Genomic DNA, 12,334 nt, shown 5'->3' on the forward strand with positions numbered 1-12,334 from the left:
TCACTTGCTCAGCTCGGGGTTGCTCAGGGTCTTGTGATGTTTTCCAAAGTCCCGGTTGTTTAGATCAAATTGCTGTCGTTCAAATTACCCTCCCCTTCAGATCGGTTGATCTCTTCATCGATTCGAGCCCTGGCCCTATTTCTCCTGCGTCGTGCATATTTTTTGCGCGATCGGCAGGCCATAACGCCCCATGCTACTGCCAGTATCAGCTGTATCCCGAGCAGTACGTGTGATATTCTTCGGATCCAGGGCTGGAAGTTGACACTCATTCCCCAGTCCCAGATCCCCCTCCACCAGCTCTGATCCTGTGACTCTGTTTCGGCATCCTTTTTCAATATTTCGACCCTTGTCTTGGAGTTGGTGGTAGAGTTTGACAGACTGGCCTACATTTCAGCTAAATGTGGGATAGGGGCCTGTTCAGGCTCATCATAGTCCTGCAGGTGATCATGGAGCTGATCAGTCACGTTCGTAATCTCGACACCTCAACGTCTAACCTGGGTGATGTGGACTTGTCCTATGGCTACTGGTCGTAGAGGAGTAAAGCAAGAGTTTGGCTGTGGGATCTGGCATTGCAGGCCATTGTACTGATAAGAGCGCTCCGTGGGAGAATCGCGGTACTTCCCCTTTCCTCCGTATCCTGCCCTGGCAAAATGTGTGTGGGCAGGTACTTTTTCTCATACGCACACCCATCGGTCCGGTTGAACCCACACTCATCTCGTTCTCCTTGTCCCACCGGGTGGGGGCACGCCATAATGTCACCCTTCAGCTTACGTCCCGTTGGGGAGAGTCCACAAAGTGTATTGTCCCCGCGGGTAGCAGAGACTGTGGTCAGATAGTAACGGCGCGAGGTGTTCTCCCGCACGATCCCGATATTCCCCAGCCGATAAAGGGGACGCGGTCCCGCGTCTGCTGTGGCTATCGGTATTATCGGGACTATTCTTACCCCATTGGGCAACTTGGGATTACATAGAAACATAGGAAATAGGTGCAGGAGCAGGCCATTCGGCCCTTCGAGCCTGCACCGCCATTCAATAAGATCATGGCTGATCATTCCCCTCAGTACCCCTTTCCTGCTTTCTCTCCATACCCCTTGATCCCTTTAGCCGTAAGGGCCACATCTAACTCCCTCTTGAATATATCCAATGAACTGGCCTCAACAACTCTCTGCGGCAGGGAACTCCACAGGCTCACCACTCTCTGAGTGAAAAAATTTCTCCTCATCTCGGTCCTAAATGGCCTACCCCTTATCCTTAGATTTGTGTCCCCTGGTTCTGGACTTCTCCAATATCAGGAACATTCTTCCTGCATCTAACCTGTCCAGTCCAGTCAGAATTTTATATGTTTCTATGAGATCCCCTCCCACCCTTCTAAACTCCAGTGAATACAGGCCCAGTCGATCCAGTCTCTCCTCATATGTCAGTCCTGCCATCCCGGGAATCAGTCTGGTGAACCTTTGCTGCACTCCCTCAATAGCAAGAATGTCCTTCCTCAGATTAGGAGACCAAAACCAAACACAATATTCCAGGTGAGGGTGGGTATACTCTGGTCACTCTTTTCAGAGTGCAGTTATCCAGTGCCCACCCCCCCCCTTTGTCTGGCCAGCTGGGCTAGCTGTGAACTTGCGATCCAGTCCGGCACCTCCCCCCCTTCGGATCAGGTCGAGATTGTGCCATAATTGTCTCACCATCCACAAGCCACAAGCATGACAGGGCTGCCCCTGCCTTAGTTTCCCGACATCTTTTCTCTGTCAAGAAGGCGATGAATTGTTTTGGCGTGTGTCTCGATTATCGAAATTCCATCGAGCTGTATCTCCATGCCTTGCCTTCCTCGGTTGGCTTGGTCTTTCTGATTCTGTTCTGCCCTTTAAGCTTTTCCATTCAGCCCTTGTAGATCCAGTGAGCTTACTATGGAGGTTCCGGTATTAAAGCCGGTAGCAGCATCATTAACTAGTCCCCTCTTATCCCTACGCCCCCCTGCTCTTGTCCTCGGAGCCTACGGGCACCCACGGCGTCGGCAGCCTGCTGCATTACAACCTTGCTTAACACACGATACAATATTCCTTGCCTGCTCCGTACAATATTCCGGCATTTGTATGCCTGAGATATTGATCAGACCCGGCACAATTTCATGCTCAACATTATGCGTTAAAGTAAGTTCTGTCCTTGCTCCAGTCCTTGGCTGTTGGGATGCATATTCCATCAGTTCAATTAAACAAAGCCCCATAGTTCACGTCGTTGTGTTCTTCCTGCGTGTGCTGGACCTCACGTCGTCCGTCAGCATTATCCAGTGCTTGCGTGGGCCTCGAGGTTCCCAGTATCACGAGTCCCCAGAGTCGGAGTCACCACTGCGGTCCCATCTCGGTCAGTGTTGTATCTGTAAATTTTAAACCGATAGCCTGGTCGTCACCAGGTGTCGCGGTCACTCTGTGGAATCGGAGGTAAGGATTAGGTTAACCATATTCTTTATAGTCCTACCATCTCGATCACTTCTGGGCTGCTGTCGGTTTTGCGTTTGAGCCTGCTGTGCTATTGACCCATCTAAATATTCTCCAAACTCCAATCAACACCAATGCCACCATTATTCCTCCAAACATCGCAGTCTGCTTTACCGTTAGGTTGGGTTTGTGGACTACACCTACCCACCGTGGGGTACATTGGCTCGATTGCCAGAGGTGATGGTGCTATGGCTGTGCACTGCACTATCCCGTTTTTAAAAAAATCTCTTCCAGCCTGTTTATCTTAGCTTTTAACTCTTGACCAGCTAGTTCTGTTTTATTTTTATTCTGACTATCCCACCATTTCCCTTGTCTGTCAGGTGAGTCGTCTTTATTTTATTAAGAAATTCAAATTAGTAAGGCACAGTGTAAAACAGCTGTCCATGGAAAGGGTTAACTCCTTTACAGGTTTGTAAGAAGGCCTGACGTCATTACGTGACTTTGCGTAATCATCCAGATCTCCGTGCCTTCAAAACTTGCTTAGAAATTAGCAATCCGTTAAAACAGCAGAAATCATTAGTAAAGTGGTCAGAATAAAAATCTTCTCATGGGAAAGACAGCATCTTCGATTAAACTCCAAATTTTCTAAACTTCTAATTCAAGTACTTGCCAAAGATTTTTGTTTTAATTGATTTAAAACGAGACCACACATTTTTAATAGCTATTTTGTTTACTGCAATCCAATTTTCTCACAAGCTGTATACATGCCAACATTTTTGGGTTTTTTTACGGTCCCGTTCACCGGGCAAATCTTGTGTTTTATTTCTCTCTCGGCACAAAATCTAAACTCCCGTGCCACTTCCATTTTCTATAAGAATTTTAAAATTCAGTAAGATTTTCTAATTCCCAGTTTTGTCTTTCTGTGCTGAGTTCGCATAGCTTAGATCTTTTCTCCTCGTTATTTTCAAAACCCTCCTGCTTTTTAGACTGTTCGGGACTTTTATTTATAAACATCGTCCATTTTATAAATCTTTTCAAACTGCAGTGAAACTTTCTCGTGATTTAAAATCATTATCATAAGAACTTAAGAATTAGGAACAGGAGTAGGCCATCTAGCCCCTCGAGCCTGCTCCGCCATTCAACAAGATCATGGCTGATCTGGCCGTGGACTCAGCTCCACTTACCCGCCCGCTCCCCGTAACCCTTAATTCCCTTATTGGTTAAAAATCTATCTATCTGTGACTTGAATACATTCAATGAGCTAGCCTCAACTGCTTCCCTGGGCAGAGAATTCCACAGATTCACAACCCTCTGGGAGAAGAAATTCCTTCTCAACTCGGTTTTAAATTGGCTCCCCCCGTATTTTGAGGCTGTGCCCCCTAGTTCTAGTCTCCTCGACCAGTGGAAACAACCTCTCTGCCTCTATCTTGTCTGTCCCTTTCATTATTTTAAATGTTTATATAAGATCACACCTCATCCTTCTGAACTCCAACGAGTAAAGACCCATCTGTCATCATAAGGTAACCCCCCTCATCTCCGGAATCAGCCTCGTGAATCGTCTCTGTACCCCCTCCAAAGCTAGTATATCCCTCCTTAAATAAGGTGACCAAAACTGCACGCAGTACTCCAGGTGCGGCCTCACCAATACCCTATACAGTTGCAGCAGGACCTCCCTGCTTTTGTACTCCATCCCTCTCGCAATGAAGGCCAACATTCCAGTCGCCTTCCTGATTACCTGCTGCACCTGCAAACTAACCTTTTGGGATTCATGCACAAGGACCCCCAGGTCCCTCTGCACCGCAGCATGTTGTAATTTCTCCCCATTCAAATAATATTCCCTTTTACTGTTTTTTTTCCCAAGGTGGATGACCTCACACTTTCCGACATTGGATTCCATCTGCCAAACCTTAGCCCATTCGCTTAACCTATCTAAATCTCTTTGCAGCCTCTCTCTGTGTCCTCTACACAACCCGCTTTCCCACGAATCTTTGTGTCATCTGCAAGTTTTGTTACACTACACTCTGTCCCCTCTTCCAGGTCATCTATGTATATTGTAAACAGTTGTGGTCCCAGCACCGATCCCTGTGGCACACCACTAACCACCGATTTCCAACCCGAAAAGGACCCATTTATCCCGACTCTCTGCTCTCTGTTAGCCAGCCAATTCTCGATCCATGCTAATACATTTCCTCTGACTCCGCGTACCTTTATCTTCTGCAGTAACCTTTTGTGTGGCACCTTATCGAATGCCTTTTGGAAATCTAAATACACCACATCCATCGGTACACCTCTATCCACCATGCTCATTATATCCTCAAAGAATTCCAGTAAATTAGTTAAACATGATTTCCCTTTCATGAATCCATGTTGCGTCTGCTTGATTGCACTATTCCTATCTAGATGTCCCGCTATTTCTTCCTTAATGATAGCTTCAAGTATTTTCCCCACTACAGATGTTAAACTAACTGGCCTATAGTTACCTGCCTTTTGTCTGTAGTGTCTTTTGCCTCCTCCAATTTTCTCTTCCTTCCTTTTCCCAATTAAACCAATATCTTTTTCACAGCCAATATCAACTAGTATTTAGTAAGTTATGTCTTTTTCCATCGCAAACACTTTTTTTTTCAGCACTTATTTAGTACGATACGTCTTTTTTTCCAAACCTTTTAGTTTTATTTTTTTTAAAGAGATCAGATTTAACTTTTTGTTTCAACATTTTGTTGTGCCTTTTCTTAACCAGTGGTACTTGAAACCTTCACAACAAAATTAACTCTTCACTGTTCCCATCCTAATTTCTGCTCCCCTTTTGTAGAATTTGTATTTATTGTTGAATTACAAAATGTCAAATATGGTAATACTGTTTTTTTTTTTGTGCCTAACTTCTGTTTTAGAAGCTGATCAAAAGCTTTAATTTTTGCTCTGTAACTTCAATTTTGTGATACAGTATCTCATAAATTACATCTTTTTTAAGCTTCAGCTTCTGATGCAGTATGTGTACTTTTATTAAAAAGGTTTCCAAACCCAAGATTTTCCAATACAACCCAAATATTTATCAATGAGAATCACCTGAAATATCTCAAAATCCCAATTCAAATATTGTACTGCCAATCTTTTATTTAAAAATCTCTTTACTGAGCTAGAAGCTTTCGCGTCAAGGTTTTACACAAAGGGAATGGGAGCGTACTCCCCCAGCCCGCAGCCTCGAGAGACCCACACAGGCTTTTTAAAAAAAAAAGGCATTACAGCTTCCCTTCTCCGTTCTTTATCTCATCCCTAGACTAAATTTATTGTCTTTCAACCCAATGTAATCAATGATTGCGTGTTTTCTTTTGACAAGAAAGTGAGCGTGTCAAATTTTTTTTTAAAAAGAAAAACCCAACGGGACCACGCATTTTTTATCTTTTGCACAACAAACCTATCCTTTGTGCATTTCCTAGCTCCGTAACTTATCATCCGAATAAATCCACACCTGCGTTTCTAACTTAAAATGTGATTCAATTCTAGGTTCACACTTTCTTGAAACTTCTCTGTCTGAGAAAGTGGGTGGAGCCAAAACAAACAGACCGCTCCAACATTTTCCCAAACAGGCTTTCAGACACATGAAAAATTCATTAATTCCCACCTCAAATATTGCACAGTCAGAAATCACACAAGCACTCTTCATTCAAAGACAGACATTATCCTTAGACTGTGTCCCCTGGTTCTGGACTTCCCCAACATCAGGAACATTCTTCCTAGATCTAACCTGTCCAGTCCCGTCAGAATTTTATATGTTTCTATGAGATCCCCTCTCATCCTTCTAAACTCCAGTGAATACAGGCCCAGTCGATCCAGTCTCTCCTCATATGTCAGTCCTGCCATCCCGGGAATCAGTCTGGTGAACCTTCGCTGCACTCCCTCAATAGCAAGAATGTCCTTCCTCAGATTAGGAGACCAAAACTGAACACAATATTCCAGGTGGGGCCTCACCAAGGCCCTGTACAACTGCAGTAAGACCTCCCTGCTCCTATACTCAAATCCTCTCGCTATGAAGGACAACATGCCATTTGCCGCCTTCACCGCCTGCTGTACCTGCATGCCAACCTTCAATGACTGATGTACCATGACACCCAGGTCTCGTTGCACCTCCCCTTTTCCTAATCTGCCGCCATTCAGATAATCTGCCTTCGTGTTTTTGCCCCCAAAGTGGATGACCTCACATTTATCCACATTATACTGCATCTGCCATGCATTTGCCCACTCGCCTAACCTGTCCAAGTCATCCTGCAGTCTCTTAGCGTCCTCCTCACAGCTCACACCGCCACCCAGTTTAGTGTCATCTACAAACTTGGAGATATTACACTCAATTCCATCCTCTAAATCATTAATGTATATTGTAAAGAGCTGGGGTCCCAGCACTGAGCCCTGCGGCACCCCACTAGTCACTGTCTGCCATTCTGAAAAGGACCCGTTATCCCGACTCTCTGCTTCCTGTCTGCCAACCAGTTCTCTATCCACGTCAGTACATTACCCCCAATACCATGTGCTTTAATTTTGCACACCAATCTCTTGTGTGGGACCTTGTCAAAAGCCTTTTGAAAGTCCAAATACACCACATCCACTGGTTCTCCCTTGTCCACTCTGCTAGTTACATCCTCAAAAGATTCCAGAAGATTTGTCAAGCATGATTTCCCTTTCATAAATCCATGCTGACTTGGACCAATCCTATCACTGCTTTCCAATGTGCTGCTATTCTTAATGATTGATTCCAACATTTTCCCCACTACTGATGTCAGGCTAACCGGTCTATAATTACCCGTTTTCTCGCTCCCTCCTTTTTTAAAAAGTGGTGTTACATTAGCTACCCTCCAGTCCATAGGAACTGATCAAGAGTCGATAGATTGTTGGAAAATGATCACCAATGCATCCACTATTTCTAGGACCACTTCCTTAAGTACTCTGGGATGTAGACTATCAGGCCCTGGAGATTTATCTGCCTTCAATCCCGTCAATTTCCCGAACACAATTTCCCGCCTAATAAGGATATCCTTCAGTTCCTCCTTCCCAACATTATTTCACATTCAATCCATTTTGAAAAAGCATCCACCACCACCAGGAACATTTTACCGAGAAACGGGCCCGCATAGTCTACATGGATCCTCGACCATGGTCTGGAGGACCAGGACCACAAACTTAGTGGTGCCTCTCTGGGCGCGTTGCTCAACTGAGCACATACACAGAACTCTTAAGTCAGAGTCGATACCAGGCCACCACACGTGGGATCTGGCTATCGCTTTCATCATTACTATACCCGGGTGTGTGCTGTGGAGATCCGAGATGAGCATCTCCCTGCCCTTTTTGGGTAGCACTACGCGGTTACCCCACAACAGGCAGTCTGCCTGAATGGAAAGCTCGTCCTTTCACCGCTGGAACGGCTTGATTGGCTCTTTCATTTCAACGGGGATGCTGGCCCAGCTCCCATGCAGTACACAGTTTTTTTTACTAGGGACAGCAGAGGATCTTGGCTGGTCCAAGTCCTAATCTGGCGGGCCGTGACAGGTGATTTATCATTTCCAAACACTTCCATGACCATCAACAAGTTTGCAGGCTGCGCCATTTCCAATCCCGTGGTGGGCAATGGTAGCCGACTGAGAGCATCCGCACAGTTCTCGGTGCCTGGTCTGTGGCGGATGATATAGTTATACGCGAGTGTCCACCTTTGTATGCGGGCTGAGGCATTAGTATTTATCCCCTTGTTTTCAGTGAACAGGGATGTGAGAGGCTTGTGATCGGTTTCCAGCTCAAATTTGAGGCCAAACAGGTACTGATGCATTTTCTTTACCGCGAACACACACTCTAACGCCTCTTTCTCGATCATGCTGTAGGCCCTCTCGGTCTTCGACAAGCTCCTGGAGGCATAGGCGACAGGTTGCAACTTCCCCACAGCTTGTTGTAATACACACCCAACTCCGTACGACGACGCGTCACATGCTAGCACAAGTCTTTTACACGGGTTATACAATACAAGCAGCTTGTTGGAGCATAAATGTTTCTGGCTTTCTCAAAACAATTACTTGTTTTTTTTCCCCGTACCCAGTTCTCACCTTTGCGCAATAACACATGTAGGGGCTCTGAGAGGGTGCTTAACCCCGGGAGGAATTTACCAAAATAGTTGAGGAGTCCCAGGAACGACTGCAGCTCCGTGACATTCTGTGCCCTGGGCACGTTCCTGATAGACTCTGTCTTGGCGTCTGTGGGCCGAATGCCGTCAGCCGCGATCTTTCTCCCCAAAAACTCCACTTCTGTTGCCATGAAGATGCATTTCGACCTCTTCAGCCGCAGCCCTACGCGATCCAGTCGCTGGAGGACCTCCTCCAGGTTCTGTAGGTGCTCGGCGGTGTCCCGACCCGTGACCAATATGTCGTCCTGAAAAACCACCGTGTGTGGTACTGACTTGAGTAGGTTCTCCATGTTTCTCTGGAAGATCGCTGCAGCCGACCGAATTCCAAACGGGCATCTGTTGTAGATGAACAGTCCCTTGTGCGTGTTGATGCAGGTGAGGCCCTTCGAAGACTCCTGCAGCTCCTGCGTCATGTAGGCCGAAGTCAGGTCGAGCTTGGTGAATGTCTTGCCTCCTGCCAGTGTTGCAAATAGGTCGTCTGCCTTAGGTAGCGGGTATTGGTCCTGTAGCGAGAAATGATTAATAATTACTTTATAATCGCCGCAAATCCTGACCGTGCCATCACTTTTGAGTACTGGCACAATCGGGCTGGCCCACTCGCTGAATTCCACTGGGGAGATGATGCCCTCACGTTGCAGCCTGTCCAGCTCGATTTCCACTCTCTCCCTCATCACGTGAGGTACCGCTCGCGCCTTGTGGTGAATGGGTCGTGCCTCTGGGACCAAGTGGATCCGCACCTTCGTCCCGGAAAAGTTTCCAATGCCTGGTTCAAAAAGGGAAGGAAATTTGTTAAGAACCTGGGTACATGTGGCCTCATCGACATGTGATAGCGCTCGGATGTCATCCCAGTTCCAGCGGATTTTGCCCAGCCAGCTCCTTCCAAGCAGTGTGGGACCATCGCTGGGACAATCCAGAGTGGCAGTTCGTGCACCGTGCCCTCGTAGGTGACCTTGACCATGGCGCTGCCCAGGACAGTGATAAGCTCTTTGGTGTACGTTCTCAGTTTCGTGTGGATGGGGCTCAGGGCTGGTCTGAATGCCTTGTTGCACCACAGTCTCACAAACATCTTTTTACTCATGATGGATTGGCTAGCGCCAGTGTCCAGTTCCATGGCTACGGGTAAGCCATTCAATTTTACATTTAGCATTATAGGTGGACATTTCGTCGAAAATGTGTGCACCCCGTGTACTTCAGCATCTGCCTCCTCTCTCTGAGGCTCGAAATTGCTTTGATCCACCATGGACCGATCTTCCTCTGCCCTGTGGTGGTTAGCAGGTTTTGCAGAGTTTGCAGCTCGTCTGCAAGCTCGTTGGAGGTGCCCCAATGTTCCACAGCTCTTGCAAACATACCCTTTGAAGCGACATGAATAGGCTGAATGGAAGCCTCCACAACGCTAACAAGGTGTGAATTGCCTTGCATTCATCCTTTACTGCGGACTCTGAGTCATCTGGGTCACTGAGGTCTGCTGGCAGTTGCAGACTCGTGGTTTCTGCCCTGTACATTTCTGCTCGCAAACACAGTTCCAGTTAATTTATGAACATTGCTAGCACTTGTGTGCTGAGAGATTTGCTTGGTGTTATCACTGGTGGACATAAACGCCTGTGCTATCGCAATGACCTTACTGAGGGTCGGTGTCTCTATAGTCAAAAGTTTTCATAGGATGGTCTCATGGCCAATGCCCAGTACAAAAAAGTCTCTGGGCATTTGCTCCAGGTAGCCATCAAACTCACATTGTCCTGCAAGTCGCCTTAGCTCGGCGATGGAGCTCGCCACTTCCTGACCTTCAGATCGCTGGCACGTGTAGAACCTATACCTCGCCATCAGCACGCTCTCCCTCGGGTTAAGATGCTCCCGAACCAGTGAACACAGCTCCTCATACGACTTATCTGTGGGTTTCACCGGAGCCAGAAGATTCTTCATGAGGCTGTAGGTCGGTGCCCCACAGACTGTGAGGAGGACCACTCTCCTTCTTGCAGCACTTCCTTCTCCGTCAACTCGTTGGCTACAAAGTACTGGTCTAGCCGTTCAACATAGGCGTCCCAGTCCTCACCCTCCGAGAACTTCTCCAGGATGCCCACAGTTTGCGTTGGATTCGTATACTCGTCACCAGTTATTGTGTTCCTAACACAGATGAGACTGCACACAGAGAGGTTAAAGTAACAGTGACCTCAGTCTTTAATAAGACACTCCAGAGTGAGGAACAGGCCTTAGGGGCCGGCTTATATACAGTGCTCCCAAGGGATGCTGGGATCCCTTGGACTTCAGGGGATGCGCCTCCTGGTGGTGGAACATGGGAGTGCATGCTTTACAGATACACATCACTCCCCCTCTCTCTGTCCCCCCTCCTCTCTCTAACCCTGTCTGTCTCTGTCTCTCTCTCTCTCTGTCCCTCTCTGTCTGTCTGTCTCTGTCTCTCTCTCTCTCTCTCTCCCTCTCTGTCTCTCTCTCTCTCTCTCTCTATATCAGTCTCTCTCTATCTCTCCCTATATCAGTCTCTCTCTCTCTCTCTCTCTCTGTCCCTCTCTCTCTGTCTCTCTCTCTGTCTGTCTCTCTCTGTCTGTTTCTGTCTCTCTCTGTCTGTTTCTGTCTCTCTCTGTCTTTCTCTCTCTCTGTCTCTCTCTCTCTCTGTCTCTCTCTGTCTCTCTCTCTCTGTCTGTCTCTCTGTCTCTCTCTCTATTCTGTCTCTCTCTCTATCTGTCTCTCTCTATCTGTCTCTCTCTCTCTGTCTCTCTCTCTGTATATCTCTCTCTCTCTCTTTCTCTCTGTCTCTCTCTGTCTCTCTCTCTCTTTCGCTCTCGCTCTCTCTCTCTCTCTCTCCCCCCCCCCTGCCCAGCCCAGCCATTCTTTTCTAACCCCTGTTGTCATTCCCAGTGGGAGCAGCAGCACCAGGGAATCAGCTGTGAGGATTTCCAGAACTGGAAGCGTGAGAATGACCCGGAGTACCAGGCCCAGGGACTGGCAGCCTACCTGAAGGAGAATGGGATCGGTGAGTGGGAAGAGCTCGGGTTCCATCGCCTGTCTGTGCTGCGGGGGGGGTGGGGGGGAGTGGCTACAGTTGATGAGAGTCCAGTGACTTGTGCGGGGGCAGGGCGGGGCGGGGGGAGTTGTGTGTGAGAGCTGCTGTCGGGTGAGAACGCGATCAAGCTCACCTGTGATGCCCTCCACAGTGCAATAGTCTGTCCAGGCTCTCTCAGAGGAAGGCTGGATCACTGAGGAGGGGTACCGAGGATAACGCTCCTCACTGAGGGGCCAGTAGGAGGAATGGATTTACTTAACGCAAAACTTATATCTTCATCTCACTCCCTCCTCCCTCCTTCCCTCATTCCCTCGGTCCCTCCCACGGACTCCCACCCTCGGTCCCTCCTTCCCTCCCTCGGTCCCTCCTTCCCTCCCTCGGTCCCTCCTTCCCTCCCTCGGTCCCTCCTTCCCTCCCTCGGTCCCTCCTTCCCTCCCTTGGTCCTCCCGGTCCTCCCTCCCTCCCTCGTTCCTCCCGGTCCTCCCTCCCTCCCTCGTTCCTCGGTCCTCCCTCCCTCCCTCGTTCCTCGGTCCTCCCTCCCTCATTCCTCCTTCCCTCGTTCCTCCCTCCCTCCCTCGTTCGTTCCTCCCTCCCTCCCTCGTTCCTCCCTCCCTCGTTCCTCCCTCCCTCCCTCCCTCGTTCGTTCCTCCCTCCCTCGTTCGTTCCTCCCTCCCTCGTTCGTTCCTCCCTCCCTCGTTCGTTCCTCCCTCCCTCGTTCCTCCCTCCC

General features: G+C 48.2%; 1 protein-coding gene across 1 annotated transcript in view; it reads left to right on the top strand.

Moving 5' to 3' along the window:
* Nucleotides 1–12,334, top strand: part of LOC139242386 (E3 ubiquitin-protein ligase RNF31-like) — a gene marked incomplete at its 5' end in the record, with an annotated part of 72,086 nt that overhangs the window by 43,793 nt on the left and 15,959 nt on the right. Inside the window, one exon of the mRNA XM_070870332.1 lies at nucleotides 11,463–11,577. Coding sequence (XP_070726433.1) covers nucleotides 11,463–11,577 — 115 coding nt within the window. The remainder of the gene's footprint in view (nucleotides 1–11,462; nucleotides 11,578–12,334) is intronic.

The sequence above is a fragment of the Pristiophorus japonicus genome, unplaced genomic scaffold, assembly GCF_044704955.1.
Source record: "Pristiophorus japonicus isolate sPriJap1 unplaced genomic scaffold, sPriJap1.hap1 HAP1_SCAFFOLD_1314, whole genome shotgun sequence".
NCBI classification, from domain to species: Eukaryota; Metazoa; Chordata; class Chondrichthyes; family Pristiophoridae; genus Pristiophorus; species Pristiophorus japonicus.